Source organism: Ambystoma mexicanum, chromosome 6q, assembly GCF_040938575.1.
Source record: "Ambystoma mexicanum isolate Mex_15411 chromosome 6q, UKY_AmexF1_1, whole genome shotgun sequence".
NCBI classification, from domain to species: Eukaryota; Metazoa; Chordata; class Amphibia; order Caudata; family Ambystomatidae; genus Ambystoma; species Ambystoma mexicanum.
In genome coordinates, this window is record NC_090937.1 from 441,643,386 (window position 1) to 441,661,755 (window position 18,370).

General features: G+C 51.3%; 1 protein-coding gene across 1 annotated transcript in view; it reads left to right on the forward strand.

Annotated features, from left to right (window-relative positions):
* Positions 1-18,370, forward strand: part of LOC138516091 (RNA exonuclease 1 homolog) — a 2,454,886-nt gene that overhangs the window by 185,751 nt on the left and 2,250,765 nt on the right. The window contains exon 2 of the mRNA XM_069630920.1: positions 10,126-11,498. Coding sequence (XP_069487021.1) covers positions 10,126-11,498 — 1,373 coding nt within the window. The remainder of the gene's footprint in view (positions 1-10,125; positions 11,499-18,370) is intronic.

An 18,370-nucleotide genomic window follows, 5' to 3' on the forward strand; every position in this document is an offset into this window, starting at 1 on the left:
TTTCTACATCCGATCAACGGGGATCCGTTTCAGAGTTTTCTACGCCCCTCAAGGGTGAAGATTTCGTCGAGTTACGCTTTTGAAGGATTCCAGAAGTTCCGAGGCCTACCCCGGACATGGCCCAGGAGAAAGGAAGCTCGACGCCCGGGAAGCTGTTCAGGACCTGCCCTGGATGCCAGCTTCAAAATGTTTTCAAGGAGGACGAGCATTCCTTATGCCTCTACTGTCTCCATGAGGACAAGACGCACACGGAGAAGGACTGTGCGTTTTGTGGGAACATGTCGGAGCGGACTATGAAGGATCGCCACCTCCGTCTCGCCAACTGGCTGGAAGGGAAGAGCCCATCAGGCGAGAAGAAGAAAAAGAAGTCAGAGCGGTCTTCTAAGTCCTGAGAGGGCCCCCCGGCGACGGGGGCCCAACAAAAAGCTAAGCACCGCGAGTCCGCGGGCACCTGGAGCGCTGAACTGTCGGGCTCCTTGGCTGCCAGGCAGGGCGCATCCTCCCCGGCACCATCAACCACGAGCCAACGCTCTTGTGCGGGTCAGAGGAAGTCTGAGAACCCGGCAAAGCTTCTGGAGAGGCCCCGGTCGATCTCGAAGATTCCGGCAGAGGGGGAGCGAGGCTCGGACCCTCCCCCCAAGGTGAAGGCCCCAGGCGTACAGAAGGTGACGATGGCCCTAATTCACCCTGCTAAGACCTCGATTGAGGATGTCGCCGCGGCCCTGGCTCAGCCTGTCGAGGCTACACCAGTGGAGGCGACCTCAGGACCCAGAATCTCCCTGCCACCGCTGAGGGAGTCGTCTTTCAGGCCCATTGAGAAGACCCCCACGAAGTCCTCGTTGGAAAAGGTGGGGGAGGGGCTGGTGGCCATCGTGGATATGGACACGACCTCTGAAGAAGAGCTCATCGAAGTTGTGAAAGAGGCCCAGCCCATCGGGAGGGATCCTGTCGAGGGCGACGATGAGAGCGACGGTGTCGCCGACGAGGCTCCTCAAGAGCCCTCGCTCCGTCGTTTCCGGCGCCGCAGGACACTTCGGCGGCCATTTTGTCAGCGATTCAGTCCTTATGCTCGGAGATAAGGACAAGGTTGCCCCTCCCCCCGACGGAGGTACCTGAGCCAGACCCGACGGGGGAACTGGAGCCAGGACCTTCCAAGTCCACTGCATAAGAGGACGCATCCTACGTCACCTCTCCCACCTCTGCGGCCTGCGTTGCCTTCCCCCCGGTCTACTAACCACGGGGATGATACAGGCACGGACACGGCTACGACAGGTACAGAAGACGACGGAGGCGACGACGGGACGTGTCCCCCGTCCCCCCCTGCTCGGGCGTCCCCGCCCGACGAGATTGGATCCTTTCATGCCATGATTTCCAGGGCATCCGAGCTCTTGCAGCTCTGCCCAGAAAAGTTGGAAGGCTAAAAGGAAGATGGTCCTCGCCGTACCGCTTCTTGATGACATCTGGGATGAGGGGCTCGCCCTCCTCAAGAACCCTGCCACGGCGCCGGCAAAGAGGGACCTCTACGAGAAGAAGTACCGGGTCCCCGACGCTGCCCCCTTGTGCCTTCGGGCGCAACCTACCCCGGATTCGGTCATCTCGGCGGCGGCAAAGAAGAAAGCTGGGGGGGCATCGGCCTCAACATCCACTTCCCCGCCGGACGGCGAGGGCAGGAAGCTGGACACGATGGGACAACGGATCATCTCATCCGCAGCAACGACTATCAAGGCGGCCAACGCCCTGTCTATCGTAGCCCGCTACGACAGGGAGTTGTGGTTCAAAATCGTCCCTCTGTTGGACTTCCTTCCGGACGCCAAAAGGGTTGAGGCCCTTGAAATCCTACAGGAAGGTGAGATTGCTTCGGACCACGCCATCACGGTGGCAACGGACATCTCCGACACCGGTTTCCGTCAGTTGGGCAACGGCGTTTGCTTGAGACGACGAGGATGGCTCAAGGCCACGGATTTCCGCCAGGACGTACAAACCAAGGTTTTGGACATGCCCTTCGACGGGAACAACCTGTTTGGGAAGGCGGTTGATGAGTCCCTTCAGGCCATCAAGACAGACACAGAGACTGCTCGGGCACTGGGAGTGCTCCAACAACGACGGCCGTCCTTTCGGAGCTCCGGAGGCAGACGAGGTGCCTCCAAGGGATCCGGCAGTGGCTCCTCCACGTACCGCCAAGCGGCAAGATCTTCGTCCCAGGAAGCCTACAGGGGACGCGGCAAGTCAGGTGGTGCCCGTCATCGTCGACAGGGAAGTCAAGGAGGCAAGGCGGCCTCCAAACAAGATTGAACCGACCGTGGGGTCGGGCCCCCGCCGAAGCACCCCAGTGGGAGGCCGCCTGGCGAGCTTCGCCGGCGTGTGGGAGTCCATCTCCACCGACCGTTGGGTGCTGGATGCCCTGGCCCAAGGGCACGCCCTCGAGTTTCAGAAGAAGTGCCCTCGAGTTCCGCCAGTGGCCCGGAAGGAAAATCACGTCCCTCAACTACTGTTGGAAGTAAGGGTGATGCTCAAGAAGGGTGCCATCGAGCTTGTCCCAAAGAGGCTTTGGGGCTCCGGAGTTTACTCAAGGTACTTCCTCGTAAAAAAGAAGACAGGAGGATGGCGCCCCATCCTGGACCTGCGACGACTGAACAAGTACATCAAGGCACAGAAGTTCCGTATGGTCACCCTCCAGCACGTGCTGGGACAGCTGGAGGAGGGCGATTTCCTGTCGTCGTTGGACTTGGAGGATGCGTACTTCCACATCCCCCTTCTAAAAAGACACCGAAAGTTCCTCAGGTTCGTGGTCCAAGGGCGGCACTACCAGTTCAAGGCCCTCCCGTTGGGATTGAAGTCGGCATCCAGGGTGTTCACCAAGTGCCTCGCACCGGTGGCTGCGCGCTGCGCCTACAGGGGATCCACGTCTACCCCTACCTGGAGGACTGGCTCATCCGGGCAAGGACAAGGGAGCGCGCCGTGGAGCACACTGCGAAGACCGTCCAGCTGCTCACGGACCTGGGATTCTCTATCAACTTGCCAAAATCCCACCTGGTTCCATCGCAAGTCACCCTGTTTCTGGGAGCCAAGCTCGACACAGTGGCGCGGCTGGCCTCGCCGTCGGAGGAAAGGACCAGGACCATTCTGGGCAAGGTGCAGCGTCTACTGGCCACGGACATGGCCAGGGTAAGATCTATCAAGTCCCTCCTCGGGATGATGTCCTCCTGCATTTATCTGGTGCGCCTTTGCAGGCTTCGGATGCGCCCCTTACAAGAGTTCCTCGACGCCCGCTGGGTCCAGTCGACAGGCAGCTTCGAGGACAGGATCCCTCTCAACGAGACGTTCCGTCAGGCGATCCGGTGGTGGGGTACCCGCTCCCATCTGTCGGCGGGCACGGACTTTCAGACCCTAGCTCACCAGGTGACGGTGACGACGGACGCCTCCCTGGAAGGTTGGGGAGCGCACTCCGGAGATCTTCACGTGAGAGGTCTTTGGCTCCCGGAGGATAAGTCACTCCACATCAACATCTTGGAGCTCCGCGCAGTGTTCTGGGCCTTCAGGTCCTTTCTTCCGTCCCTCAAGGGCAAGGTGGTGAGGATCTTCACCGACAACACCACCACGATGTTCTACATCCGGAAGCAGGGCGGAACCAGGTCCCCGGCCCTATCCAAGGAAGCCCAGGATCTGTGGCATTGGGCCGTTGCCCAAGGGATGTTTCTGGTGCCTCTTCATCTGGCAGGGATAAAAAAACACGATCACCAACTCACTCAGCAGGGAGCTGCGCTCGTGCCACGAGTGGGAACTACGCCAGGATCAAGTGGATCGACTCTTCCGACGATGGGGAGAACCCCAAATCGATCTCTTCGCGACGGCGACGAATTCCAAGTGCCGGAGGTTCGCCAGCAGGTTCCCCCAGCCGAGGAGCATGGGCGATGCTTTCTCGTTCCCCTGGGACGGCTTATTTCTTTATGCGTTCCCCCCTCTGCCGTTGCTGCTCCGGCTCATCAACCAGCTCAAGAGGTCCCGATGCAGGATGATCCTCGTCGCTCCGGCGTGGCCGAGACAGATCTGGTTCCCGGACCTTCTGGACTTGTCAACGTCCACACCAGTCAAGCTGCCGACGGACGCAGACCTTCTCTCCAGAGAAGGAGGTGCCATTCTTCACCACAACCCGGAGTCGCTGAACTTGCAGGCCTGGCTCCTGCAGCACTAGAGTTTGGAGGGTACGACATCCCGGCCGACTGCAAAGAGGTTCTTGCAAAGGCCAGGGCGCCCTCAACTCTCAAGTGCTACGGACATAAATGGAAGAGGTTCTCTGTCTGGTGCCGTGCACAGAAGATTAACCCTCTGCGGATTACGGCCCCTCAAGTACTGCCGTACCTACTGTCGCTGACCAAAGCTGGACTGGCCCACGCCTCCATCAAAATACATCTGGCTGCAATCTCCCGATATACCAGGACTAGGGGACGGGCGTCCTTGTGGTCTCATCGCCTGGTGAAAGAATTCATGAAGGGACTATTCCGATCATTCCCGCCGGTGAAGGCTCCTGCCCCGGCGTGGGAGCTTAAAGTGGTGCTGACCAGGCTCATGGGGGCCCTGTTCGAGCCTATGCATTCGGCGCCTTTGAAGTTCCTGTCATGGAAAACAGCTTTCCTTGTGGCCATCACCTCCGCACGACGAGTGGGAGAGATCCAGGCCCTATCTTGCAAGCCTCCATACTTGACTTTTCATGACACAAGGGTGGTGCTGAGGACGCACCCCTCCTTTATACCCAAGGTGCCGTCGGACTTCCACCTCAACGAGCCCTTGGTGTTGCCAGTTTTCTTCCCGTCGCCTTCGTCGCCAGCCGAGAGGACTTTGCACTCGCTGGATGTAGCTAGAGCGCTGAAGTTCTACGTGGACCGCACAAAGAGTTTTCGGAAGACGTCACAGCTGTTTGCGAACTTTGGGACTGTGAATCAAGGGAAGGCTCTCTCGAAGACTTCCATTTCCAGATGGCTCTCCGGCTGCATCATGCACTGTCACCGGTTGGCAAACCGACCGCTGCCCGGCTGTCCGAGAGCCAATTCGACCAGAGCAATCGCTGCTACCACGGCGTTCTTATCTGGTGTGCCCCTGCTGGACATCTGCAGGGCTGCGACGTGAAGGTCGACGCACACCTTCACAAGATTCTACTGCGTCGATCGGGACTCCAGGGAGGAGTCCAGGGTCGGCCAAGCAGTGGTGTGCAACCTGTTCGCCTAAGGTGAGCCTGGTGAGGAGGTAAGAGATGCTTAATGTTGAGTTGTTGTATTGCTTAATGTTGAGCCTGTTGCCACCTCAGGTGGTTGTGCATGTGTGTACTGCTATGTATTCTCTTATTCATGAGCATGTGAATCCATGCCAGACCCATGCTGGAGAACAACAGTTACAGGTAAGTAACTTGTTCCTTAACACTCTTCCTTGACTGGAAGAGAAGCATATACATTGACCAAGGTGACCAATTCCGGAACCAGTTTCTGACCACATGTAAATAACGTCCCCAGTTATCGGCCACAATTCTAGTATCAAGATTCTTAGTATTCCACTGAACATTCTTTTTGATCAGAAGCACCCCGCAGCCCCTTGTGTAACCTTCATGGAACACTGTTGCGTACAGGCTCCTCCCCAGGTATTGACGGTTTGAAGATGTCTCCTGTAGCATAGCCCCAAGTTGGCTATAACGTTGCATACATTGAAATGCTGCTCCTCTCTTTATCTCCCCCCTCCTTGCTCATTGACATTCCAGGGCATGCACTTTGTCGCCTCCCCCATTCTGATCTTTATTAGAATAAAGTCATGCCCTCTCCCCACCCTGGTAGCTGTTAGTGAAAAAGTAGCCTGTCGCCGTCCCTCCCTCGTCCCTGTTGGCAAGTGACTAGGACCCCCCTTTCCTAACCCCAACCTCCCACAGTCGACAACCCTCCTCACCCCCACACTTCATAACCTCAGAAGCATCTGTCTCCCCTCCTTCCAACCCTTTTTATCCAAAGCCAACAAACTGGGCTGCTGCCAACCGGACAGTATAACGTAACAAGTCAATGAACACTCCCCACGGGGTACGCTCTAGCCCCAAGAGGGGTAGTTTTAAACCATTTCTTTTTTTTGCATGAGTAGTCCACCCTCTACACGCATGCCCCCATATAGAAACCACCTCCATCCATCATATATCACCCCCAGTGTCCATGCTCACACAGATCTAGACCTGTAACCAAAACAACTCTGGGAGACTTGCAACCCTCCATAGAAGGCACCTACTTCTCCCAATACACACTCCAATTCACTTCAAAGAGCCCCGGTTCCGACAGAAAAGCATAACCACCACCCCTTGGCAGTCTGGCCTACCAAGCTTTTCAGCGCTCTACGACTACCTTGGGTCGGGGCCTGTCATTCCCTCGCAGTCTCCATCGGCATGTACCTGTTTCTTGATCCAGTCCCACACTTCCTCTGGTCTGTTGAAGACTTGCCCTGCACTAGGATCTTAAACTTAGCTGGATAAAGCACCTATTTTAGTTATAGTTCCCCCAGTCAACGTTTGACTGCCTCGTAAGACTTCTGTTTGTCGCTGGACCTCCTGAAGTCTGGAAACATAAGGCTCCTGGAACCACCAGCCACATATGCCGAGCGCTGCCTGGTGTTGTGGAGCACCGCATCCCTGTCCCGAAAGTTGAGAAATTTGTCAATTTATAGCCTGTTGTGGGTCTCCCACCAGAAATCTTATGCTCAGAAACTTTGTGGACCCACACAATTGTGAACCACTGGGACAACCTGTTAAATGAGATTTTTAGCATATAGTTCAGTGCTTTACCCCCTTCACCTTCAGCGACTCCAAGAATCTGAACATTGCATCCTCTGGATTGGCCCTCTGCGTCCTCTTTGCTCTCCTTCACGGATCACGTTGCTGCAGCCAGTGCTTTCATGTTTACCTGCAGGGCAGAAAGCACATCTCCGCTTCACAAACGCTGTCCAAATTCTATGGCCCTTTTGTTCACTTTTTTTAGATCTGCCCTGATCAGTGATGCTTCCACCCCCACAGATAGTATCTTGTTCTGAATCGAGGATCGCGAGTCTCTGATAGCCTCAATAAAGGCATCCAGGGTTGTAGTCTCTGACTCTGTGGTGGCTCCAGCAGAGTCGCCAGCGGTCACAGGGGTAGTTTAGCATGCTTTCTTCTATCACCCATGAAGTGATCCAGCTTCTGTTGTTGCTGGCTTTTCACCATTTCGAATTGCAGTTCCACACAAAGTTCAGGCATGATGACCAGTTCACCACTATAGCTATGCCTCATGCAACACGAGCACTGACTTGAAATATGCTGCTATCTCTGACCCCTTTTGAGACCAGATGGCCTGTTGGTTTTAAACTCTCCAAGGCCAATGCTGCTATAACGACATCCTTAAATGCGGCTTGTTAAATGTGCGTTCACGGGTGGCGCATGCTATGCACTGCCATGACCTAGTCTCTGCATTTCGGTTTGATTTCATTATTCTCACTGAAACTTGGTTGCCGGAAACCTCTGGCCCCTCCATTGTCCAAGCTTTGCCCTTGGACTACAGTTTGGCTCTTGTAGACCGTTCTCCCCCCCCCCCCCCCAACCCCCCAATCCTGGGGGTGGGGGGGCGGGGTGGCCATTATGCATAAGGACCTATACAAAACCCGGTGTAGCATCCCGGTTCATTCCCGGAGGATGGAATGTCTGCTTGACGTATTTCTTTTTCACTGAGGCTTGCGCATACTATTCTATATCGCCCGCTTGGTGCAGATACGACTGTTTATACTGCTTTTCCTGAAATGGTATCTTAGCTTCTGATCAATTATCCTAACCTCTGGATTGCCAGAGATTTTAATCTGTCGGCTAACACCTTTAACCCTAATCAGGTTACGACTTTCTTGTCACTAATGGAGGACCCTGGGCTCCCCCAGTTGATTACGGAACCCACCCACCAACTCTGAAATATTCTTGACATCATTTGTGCTCCCAAATTCTCTGTCCATATCCACCCCCTGCCCTCTTTTATGGTCTGTCTTCTTTTTTATCCCCCTTCTGCTCCCCACCCCTAGGGCCCATAGACCTGCTCTTCTTAGACGCGACTGGCGTAAAGTATCCAATTGTGAGCTAGTGGCATCCCTCCAGGCCCAACTCAATTTAGGTAGTTCCGGTTCCCTTACTACACTGGAAACAGCTTTTTCTGAGGTGGCTGACCGATTGGCACCGCTCAGACTTCAGTGCACCGTGCCTTTTTATAAGCAGGGTGGGGAATATATCCAGGAAAAGTTCCCCTGCTATGTTGCGTCCCGTCCTTTGCAATCTCAGTCTGCTCTTCTGCTATCTGTCCCTTGCTTCAGACTCTCTCGCATAGGTGGATGTGCTTTTTCGGTGATTGACGAAAAAGCCTGGAACTATCTCCCTCTGTCTCTTCGAGCTGTTGACCATCTGATCTTTTGCCGATCTTTGAAGACTTTTCTGTACTAGGCTCTTCTTTCTGCCGCCGCCCATCCGCTCCATTCAGATCCATGATGCCCGTGGGCATATGTGCGCTTTAGAAATATACATAACATAACACAAGCGTGCAAGCTAGCTGGACAAAGGTATGCCCAGGGAAACGTCTATTGGAGCCCCAATACATTAATAGTACCGTCTCAAACCAATTTACAGCACTCATTATTATTGGACGCAGTGGCTCAGGGAGTCCAAAGCCTGTGAACGGTTGCTCCTCTCGGATTGTGGCCCACATGTCCGACAGGGCGACATCTCAGAACGTGATCTTTCTTGGTAAATGTTTCCCCTGGGGGCTAGGCAGTGCCTTGAGGCACTATAAGCTGTGCTTTCTCCCTTCCACAGTCCAGGGGTACAGAGGCCATTCCCGTGCTTCAGTGCCCTTCTCACCAGTGGGACTGGACCCAGTGCAGGTGACCCAGCTGTCCCTGCCTCATTCAAAGTCTACTGCTCCGATCCGTCTCCCCCGCTATCAACACTTCTGGCTCCGCGAGGCAGGCAGATGATAGTCGGGCTTCCAATACCCTCCGCCACAAGTGGCACATGCTCACGCTATTGAGCCCCTAGATACACAGGTGCCGGCCCTGCGGGTTCTTTTCATGTGCCGGACAGGACCTTTCCAAAATAGCATCCACGGCTCCCCATCTGCCGTTCCCTCGAATATCTCGGCGGAAAACACCTCCAGCACTCCCTAGCCACCAACTAGATCTAGTGGGAGGACTCCTTGTGTGTCCATCACCTCTGTGGGCTTGCAGGTGTTTTTAGCAGGATATAAGACTGGGCACACAGAGGACCACTGACTCCCACCTACACCATTCCGTGTCAGGTCATTGCCACTTAGAGGGCTGCTTTTTTAAATGTAAAGATTCCCCAAAGGGGGGTGGGGCTTGATTGTCCTAACATAAGCTCCTATTTCCTGGGCTCCCAACTGACAGTTTTAGGAGAGAAAGAAAGAGAATCCGAACAGACATGGCTGTCTATGGAGCAGTCTAAATAGGTTCAACAATGGCTACCTAGGAATGGGACCTAAACCCTTGTATGTTAGCCTCATAACTAAGCTCACATTGGCTACATGGGATCAAGTTATAAGATCAAGTTATAAGAAGGGGGAACGCCCTACCCCTATGTAGAGACCTGCTTGGATATCGGGTTTCAGAAGATCCAGCTACTGCGAGTCGAGTAGAGGAAGTCTAGTACTACCTCACCAGGCGATGCAAGACTTAAGTAATTTACTTATAGCGGCCAAGTGGTCCATAGTTTCTCCCTGTGTGGGTGAAAACAGATGTTCTCTTTAAAATAATGTGGTTAACTAGATGTGGGAATATTTTAGTGATGGAAGGGAGGACTTTGCAAGAGACTACATTGCACATTTAGACTCCAAGCCTTGGGCTGGTTCTGCTTCTGTAGACTTGGTATGTACCTGTCGCAGGGACAGGGGGTTGTGGGGGGGGATTATGCATTCAACACTGTTTTGATGTAATTAAATAAATCAAGACGTTGTGAAAATAAACTACGTTGAGATCTGTTTTAAGGTGTAGGTAGATGATCTTGCATAATTTTAACACAAATTGTAACTGGACCAAGCACTAGAAAAAGTTTTGCAATGATGATTTGTTTGTTTTTACCAACAGAGCTGAACAGTAATTTGCAAGAGCTAGAAAGAATTAACAAAGAAATTGACGTGGTGAAGACTGAAGTAGAGGAAGAGCAGAAGAAGCTTTCTTTGTACAAACTTGAGCCAGAGTCATCTGTGCCTGCAGATCCGGAACCCATCCTTGATTTGAATGAAAATGATTCCTCCTGTTCGTCAAATGAAGTGCATTCCTGCATCAAAGCTAGGCCACAATTTATGTCTGTTTCCAACAAATTGCGAAAACTGCTCAAATCAATAGGCGATAAGAAATATGTTGTTGACCGCCGGTGTCCAGCAACTGATCTTGAATATGATCCCTTGCTTAATTATTCTGCTGGTCTTCTGTGTTTCACTTCAGTAAATGCATCTGAAAATGGTACCTCAGGTTTAAAGCGCCCAAAAGCATTAGTTAGTGGAAGCCCACAAAAAAGTGTAAGCAAAGAATTGAATGGTTCTTCACCCATCAGACTAGAAATAAAGCTCCAGGAATCAGATGACGATGAGCTCATAATTGATGTGCCTCCTTTGCAACCAGTCTCTAAAAAGTCCAGAATCATGAAAAAGGCATCGGGAAACGGAGAGCTGGATGGTTTTTTAAATACAAATAAAGAAGATACCACTATGAACACACATGAAAGTGTGGAGGGCACTGGGAATGAAAGTGTACACTTAGTACCTAGCAATCTAGTAGAAGACTGCACAAACCAATGTACAGTGGAGAGTAGACTGTTTGGCCAGCATGTTAATAAATCTAATCTTCTGAACAATGTTTTCAACGGAGAAAAGCATGATAAAAAATCTGGTTTGCCTTTACCTGTAGAAAATCTTATGTGCTTACCAGCTTGCATGGGAGCTACTAATCCAAATGAAACCTCCATGAAAAGTGAATTAACAAATAAAAGCTTATGTACAAACACTGAAGCCGTTTCTGTGGATTTAGAATTGCAGCACAATACTGCTAACAGCATTGAACCTGAACAGTCAACAATACATCTTCCTCATGATGATTGGTCTAAAGAGAAGCAAACATTAATGGTAGACTCTTCCAGCCCAGATGGTCGACCAAAGGTAATCCAGAAAAACAAGAGTAGTGTGTTGGGGGAACTGGGTTCAGGTGAACCATCTGTTCTTTCAGACCAGACACATTGCACTGAGGTTTCAAGCACAAACAAGCTTGTAAAATCTGTCCAGTCTAGCAAAGCGGTTAAGGAAAGTGAAATAATTGTTGTTGATTCATCTTCAGAAGAAGTATCAGAAAACTCTGAACAGGATATCGATATGTCCGATTCCGATGACCCAATGGAAGAATGCCTCAGAATTTTTAATGAATTTGCTGAAAGGGAAGTTAAAAAGGAAGAAACTTTTGAGGAGGTAAAATGTACTACTGTTTCAGTAATAATTGTATGAAGCAAAATATTTGTTAATTTTCCATGCAAATTTGTAAACTGTAATTTGTTTGGTTGTGTTTACTGGGTGTTCTTTTTGTCAAATGGTATGCATTCTTGGAAAAGCAAAGTGCATAAATTGCAATTGTAGTTTTAATGTGAAATGGTTAGGGGCCAATACACAGGAAATGGGGCATCTCGAAGTGCATTTGATTCTCCAGTATGGGGGTCTGGCATGGATTCCCATGCTTGTAAATATTCCTCAGTCTTCAGGCTGGGAATCTTCAGTAAAAAAGAAAAGCAGTTTCACTTTAGCCTGAAAAATGCTTGCCTCCTCTATAACCAATTGCTGTCCTCTGGGTCATGCTACGCCCATCCAATGACTGTCATCTCCCTTACCATCTTCAGACTTTTACTGCACGTTTCAGTGTTGAGTCCTCTGAATGTACTGTTCCCCCCCCCCCCCCTCCAATTCGTTCCCTCATTGACCGTTGTTAGACTACCGGTAGCAGGGACCCGTTGCCGGCAAAGATCTATGTTCATTACCAGGTCTTCTCTTCAAGTTTTTGGAAGGCCCGGGCTTGGGCCTACGTCTTGCTTCGACGATGTCCGAGGAGAAGAGGAGTCTCTTCAAACTCGCCGGGAAATGTGCACTGTCGAATGTCTATGTCGAGAATAGACACCTAGTGTCTAATATTGCCTACATCCGGACCATGATGAGGATGGAGTCGAGATTTGCCTTGGATTACTGACAAAAACTAAGAGGCCGCTATCGTAGGTTGGCTGCTTGGTTCAAGTTTTGGGAAGGCTTCAGACTCTGCCTCCGTGCACTGTCATGCCTTGTCCAGGACCGGCCGGTTCCATTAGCATGCTCCCACTGAGAAAAGGTCTAGGTCCTTTGAGGATGCCCCTTCCCCTGACCAAGTCGAAGAAGACTTCAGTGTCAACGGGTACACCGGAAGTTCCTGTGGCACCTGCCAATCGTCTGGATCGGCAGCCTCCCCGCAGCCGCATATGCGCCTAGTGACCGGGCCAATAAAAACAAAGGGCGCTATCTCTAATAACCTGGGTTACGTTGAGGCGCATCGCAAGAAGGCGTCCGTTGACAGGTTTCCGGCTCTGCCGAAGAAGGCATTCGCCAAGGACAAGGCCGCGGCTCCGCCAAAAAAGGCTCCTTCACATTCGCAGGCCGAGGCTACACGCCTCCCGTCTGCGGAGGACGTTGCTGACAGCATAGCGAGAATTATTTACGCTGATTCTCATAAACAACAGTCAAAGGATTCCTCAAAGGCCAGGGATCAGTCGAGATCCAAGGATAGCCTAAGGGAAGTACCGGAACCCTCCACTCAGCCGAACGAAAGACACAGGGACGTCCCCCAGGAGGAGTTCTCGGAGAGCGAGGAAGGGATGTCTTCGACGTTGAGATAAAACATCTCAACCTTTTACAACAGAAGAGCGTGTTCAAGATCCTTTTCCACCTCTAGACAATTCTAGGTCTTCTATTTGGACTAGTGAGAAATTTGAAAGTTGTATGGAAAGGCTGGACAGGTTTGTTACCCGTTCATAGCGACCCACGCATAGAAAACCACGGAATGAGAGCCCTTTTGACCCTTTAGCAAAGTTCCCAAGACTGTTTGACCCCTCTCAGGAAGAGGATATATACAACTATGACCTCACTGAGGAGGACATTCTTGCAGACACTCGGGATGAGGATAAATTCACCAATCCTGAGGACATGCATGATCCCATAGACTGGTGGGGGGGAAAACCCAGATATGGGTGACCCTCAACAATGACAGTCTCCAGATCCATCTCCAGATCCTGATGCCCTGTCTTTGGATCACCCACAGACCACCCCCACTAGACAGCCCTCGCCAGTGGATGATCAATTGATGTTTAACGTCATGTTGCGCAAAGCAGCTGAACACTTCAAAATCGCCACAGATGAAGCCGTCACTGAAGCTGACTTTGTGGAGGACATCCTCAAAGAAAAGCCACTGGCCAGCAAGGCTATCCCTCTCCTCAATTCAATTTAAAAAAAAGGTTTGGCTCCCTTCTTATCAACACCTGCTCTTACAAGAGGTGTCAATCCGAGGATAGAAAAACTCTTTCGTCCTTCTCCCTCAGACCCCCTTTATATCAGAGGTCACTCCACCCCAGACTCTCTGGTGGTGACCACTACAAGAAAAAGGGCCAGGGTCCCTCTGTCAACCGGCGAGGCACCCCCCTGATAAAGAAGGCAAAAGACTTTACGCCCTTGGGAAGAGGGTCACGGCTGCAGCAGCTTTTTCAACACGTATTGCCAACAATACCACCTTATTGGCCAGCTACGCAGACGCTCAGTGGGCCTTGCTACAAAAAGGCCTGCAGGAGGTTCCTGAACAACTACGAACTCGTCTCATGGCCACAGTGGCTGATGGCAGACAAGTGACCCAAAGCATACTTAGGAACACTTTGGATTCTGCTGAAACAGCTGGTCGTTCCCTGGCTCAGGGCACACTCCTGAAAAGGCATGCGTGGCTAAGGAACACTGGGTTCAAGCCTGAGACGCAAGCATTACTTATACATAAACCCTTGGAAGGGTCCAACCTGTTTGGGAAAGCGGTCGATGAGGCCCTCGAGACCGCGAAAAAGGAGCACGACACCCTGAAAACACTAGACCAAATTACACAAAGACCCTCTACAAGACGAGGATCTGGGTCCAGATGGCTTTTTCGTGGCCAATACTTCCCTCAACTTCAGTACATCTCAGGAAACAATTGGTCCTCTCCACAGGGAACCAGCGGATACACCACCCTGTATCCCCAGAGGGGTCAGCGTCGTGGGAATGGATTGGGCCGGAACTTTACCCCTAGAGGCTCCCCGGCCTCAGGTTCAAAATGACCCGAAGATCCAGGTCCCCTCCCATGTCTCCCCGGTCGGAGGCCGGCTAACATTGTTCCTTCAGGCATTGGAGGGAATAACTACAGACCAGTGTGTGCTAAAGACCGTGGCCCACGGGTACTGTATAGAGTTCAACCAGTCCCCAACATTCAGACCTCCAAGAGCAAGACAACTGACATCAGACCATCTTCGTATCCTTCTTCAAGTCGTGACACTACAAGAAAAGGGAGCCATAGAAGTCGTATCTCTGTCACAGGTAAAAGAAGGTATTTATTCAGTGTACTTCCTTGTACCCAAAAAGGGTCTAACCATGCGCCCTGTATTAGATCCGCGGCCAGCAAACTTGTAAAGCCACAAAAGTTCTGCACGGTTACTCTGCAGGAAGTGATTCCCCTGCTATCACAGGGGGATTACATGGCAACACTTGACATGAAAGATGCATACTTTCATATTTCAATGTTGCCAGCTCACAGAAAAGAACTCGGATTTATGATACAAGACAAGCATTATCAGTTCAAGGTACTACCCTTCGGCATAGCATCTGCACCAAGGGTATTTACAAAGGTACTTGGCGGTGGCAGCAGCACATCTGCGCAAGAAATCCATCCCGGTATACCCAGAATACGATGGATCTTTTATTCGTCTGGGATTCTCCATCAACGAGAAAAAATCCAGCCTAGACCCCAGACAAGTCGAGCAGTTCCTACGGGCTCTAATTCGAACAAAGGACCGCCTCCTCCCCCCTCCAACGAGAGGGTCCAAAACATGCTGTTTCAGATCCCTCAGTATGTAGCCAGTCGAGAGGGGACGGTACGCAAGGCTATGCGACTGTTAGGAATGATGGCGTCATGTATTTACTTGATTCCTCGCGCACGCTTGCGCATGCGCCCAATGCAGGAGTGGCTCAACAGCCAGTGGTGTCAGGCCAGCGGACAATGGGAAGATATAGTGGTTGCCTCGCCAGCCCTCATTATCTCGCTGCAGTGGTGGTCGAGGGACAACCTCTTGAAGGGAAAATCCTTCACCACCCCCGCAGTGGAAGCCACTCTAACTACAGACGCATCTCTCACAGGGTGGGGAGCTCACCTGCTTCAACAAACAGCGCACAGAGTTTGGTCGTCAGACATAGCATCCAACCACATAAACCTGTTGGAAGTGTTCAAAGCACTAAAAGCTTTCCAGACACAACTGCAATGAAAGATGGTCCTGATCCTCACAGACAGCACCACGGCCATGTACTATCTGAACAAACGGGGGCACTCACTCTGCAGGGCTGTCCAAACTGTCACAGAACAGTTGGAAGTGGGTTCTCAAACGCAACATGTTTCTGTTATCACAACATGTTCCAGGGGAACTCGATCTTCTAGCAGGCGTACTCAGCAGAGATTTCCCGTTGCCCATGTAGTACGAATGGCGATTACACAAAGACATCGTCTCCAACGTTTTTGCAGAATGGGGCCAGAGATCGACTTGTTTGCAACTCTGGAGAACGCCCAATGCCAAGATTACGCCTCCAGGTACCCCCAGAACCATTCCAAGAGGAACAGACTCTGGATAACATGGTCAGGGAAACTTGTTTTTAGGCCCCCAAACCCCGACTCCCCTTATCAACAAAATAGTGCACAAGATGCATCAGGAACCAGTTACGATGATACTGGTGGGCCCCATGTGGGCCCACCAACCCTGGTTCGCTCATCTGATGGAGTGAAACTGCCTTGCTCGTACAACATGTCGCAAGAGAAAGGGGAGACGCTTCACCCATGCCTGCAGACATTGAACTTAGCGGCCTGGATCCTGAAGTCATAGTTTGGGCACCTGCAGCTCCCTCGGAGACGTATGGACATTCTCAGGGAGGCAAGAAAACCGAACACTAGATATTGTTATTCCAGTAAGTGGAAACAGTTTGTCATCTGGTGCAACTCAAAGAGCATTAACCCTATTAACTGCTCTCCCACACACCGGACGCATTTACTTGACTCGGGCCTGATTTTTAACTCTCTAAAAGTTCACTTAGCTGTGCTTTCAGCCTACACTACATCACAACAGAAAGTGTTGTGCTGGAAGATACCAGTTATTAAGGCTTTCATGGAGGGAGTGAAAAGAATTTGCCCTCCCATTTCTAACCCGGCTCCAGGATGGGACCTAAACATGGTGTTGACTAGACTTATGGGGCCTCCCTTCGAGCCCATGCACTGAGCGAGTCTTAAAGATCTAATCTATAAGACTTTTTTTTTAATAGCTATTACCTCCATTAGGAGAGTAAGTGAACTACAAGCGCTCTCCGTCCTAGATCCCTTTGTAACAGTTCACAAAGATAAGGTGGTTCTACGCACTCAACCTAGGTTTGCGCCTAAATTCATTTCCAAGTTCCATGTGAACCAATCAATAGAACTACCGACGTTCTTTCAAAATCCTTCAAGCATGGGAGAAAGCCTGCACACACTTGATGTATGCAGAGCAGTCATGTTCTGCATGGAAATAACTCGATCGCTAAGAGAGACTAATCAGTTTTTCGTTTCAGTGGCGGCAGGAAGAGAAGGAGATGCAGTCTCCAAATCCACTATCTCTAGGTGGATTGTCAAATGCATCACACTCTGCTACACTCTTGCTAAGAGAACGGCCCTTCAAGCCTAGAGCACATTCTTCTCAAAGCACTGGGGCTTTCATAGCATTCATGTGTCACGACCCTCGCCCAAGCCCATTGGCCAGGTGGAGTCAGGACTCGGGCCTCTAGAGCCTGGCATCCTGTTCAAAAGCCCTCATGGGGCCAGTCCTGGCGCCTATGGCGCCAGGCTCATACACCATGAAAAACAATGTGCTTGGGAACTACTTTATTGTCAGCCAACATGGAGGCATCCACATAGCTTGGTTCCTAAGAACCAAGCTATGCAGTCTAGTGTTTTGGGTGTGGTAGCCTAGGGACTACTTTACCTGGACTATTTTGTTGGGGCTATTTAAACCACTCCCGAGCAAGACAACACGCTTCGCATTACTTTGCAGCTTGCAACGTGACGCTCACCGTGTCCAGCTACTCCCTCGGAGAAGCAGAACCTGCAGGGAGACAAAAGGAACATCATTAGCAGCAGCATCTTACCTGCAGTCTTCATCTTTAAACACTCGCAGCTACTGAGAACAGCTTCCTTGAATCTGCACTCCTCCCGGACAGAATGACTTGAAAGAGGAAGATAGAGGCAACATTAAAGAAAGCTGTAGAGACATTTACAAATTACGAACTGCTCAAAAGGCTTACCTGGCTGGTCGTCTCTCGGCTGGCACCACTCCGGACATTCCACTTGCGCTGAAGAACACTGCGACCTACAAGGAAGGAAACCACAGGTTAGCAAAGGCAAGACTTTGCTGCGCATAGCGCTTACTTACCGCATCATGGTGCTCTTAATGCGCCATCATTTACCAGCGGGGCTCAACCAAGCCAGTTCGCCGCGCTGAAGCTCTGCATACCTAAGGGAGAAAAGACATTTTAAACAAAGAAAGGCATGCAGGATAGCAACAAAACTAAAGAACAGCAATAAGACCTACCTGAACAATATCAAACGGGCCGGCGTCAGTGAAGTAATTGGACCGCACTCGCCCATGAAAGACAACGTGCCCCTGCAAAGAAGGCAGGACAGAGAGCACGCCTAATTCTACCACAAGGTGAGGAGAGGACGCCAGAGGGACTGAATTCATACGGGGGTGGAGGGAGGATACTTACCCCAGTCGGTCAGTCTTGAACACAGTCCTCCTGTATTTTCGGGCAGAACCTTCCCCGCAGACCACATCGGGGCAAAGCTGAGAAGCATACCAGCGAGTAACCCGGCTGGGTGGCGTCCCTGTGGATACCAGGTGAGCGTAACAAAATGTTCCCCTCGAGTCCATTTGCAAAGCGGCAACCTGATGTTCTGTACACACCTTTACAAAACACTATTGCCTAGACACTCACTTTAGGTCTGATTCTCAGATGGGATAGGCAGTACT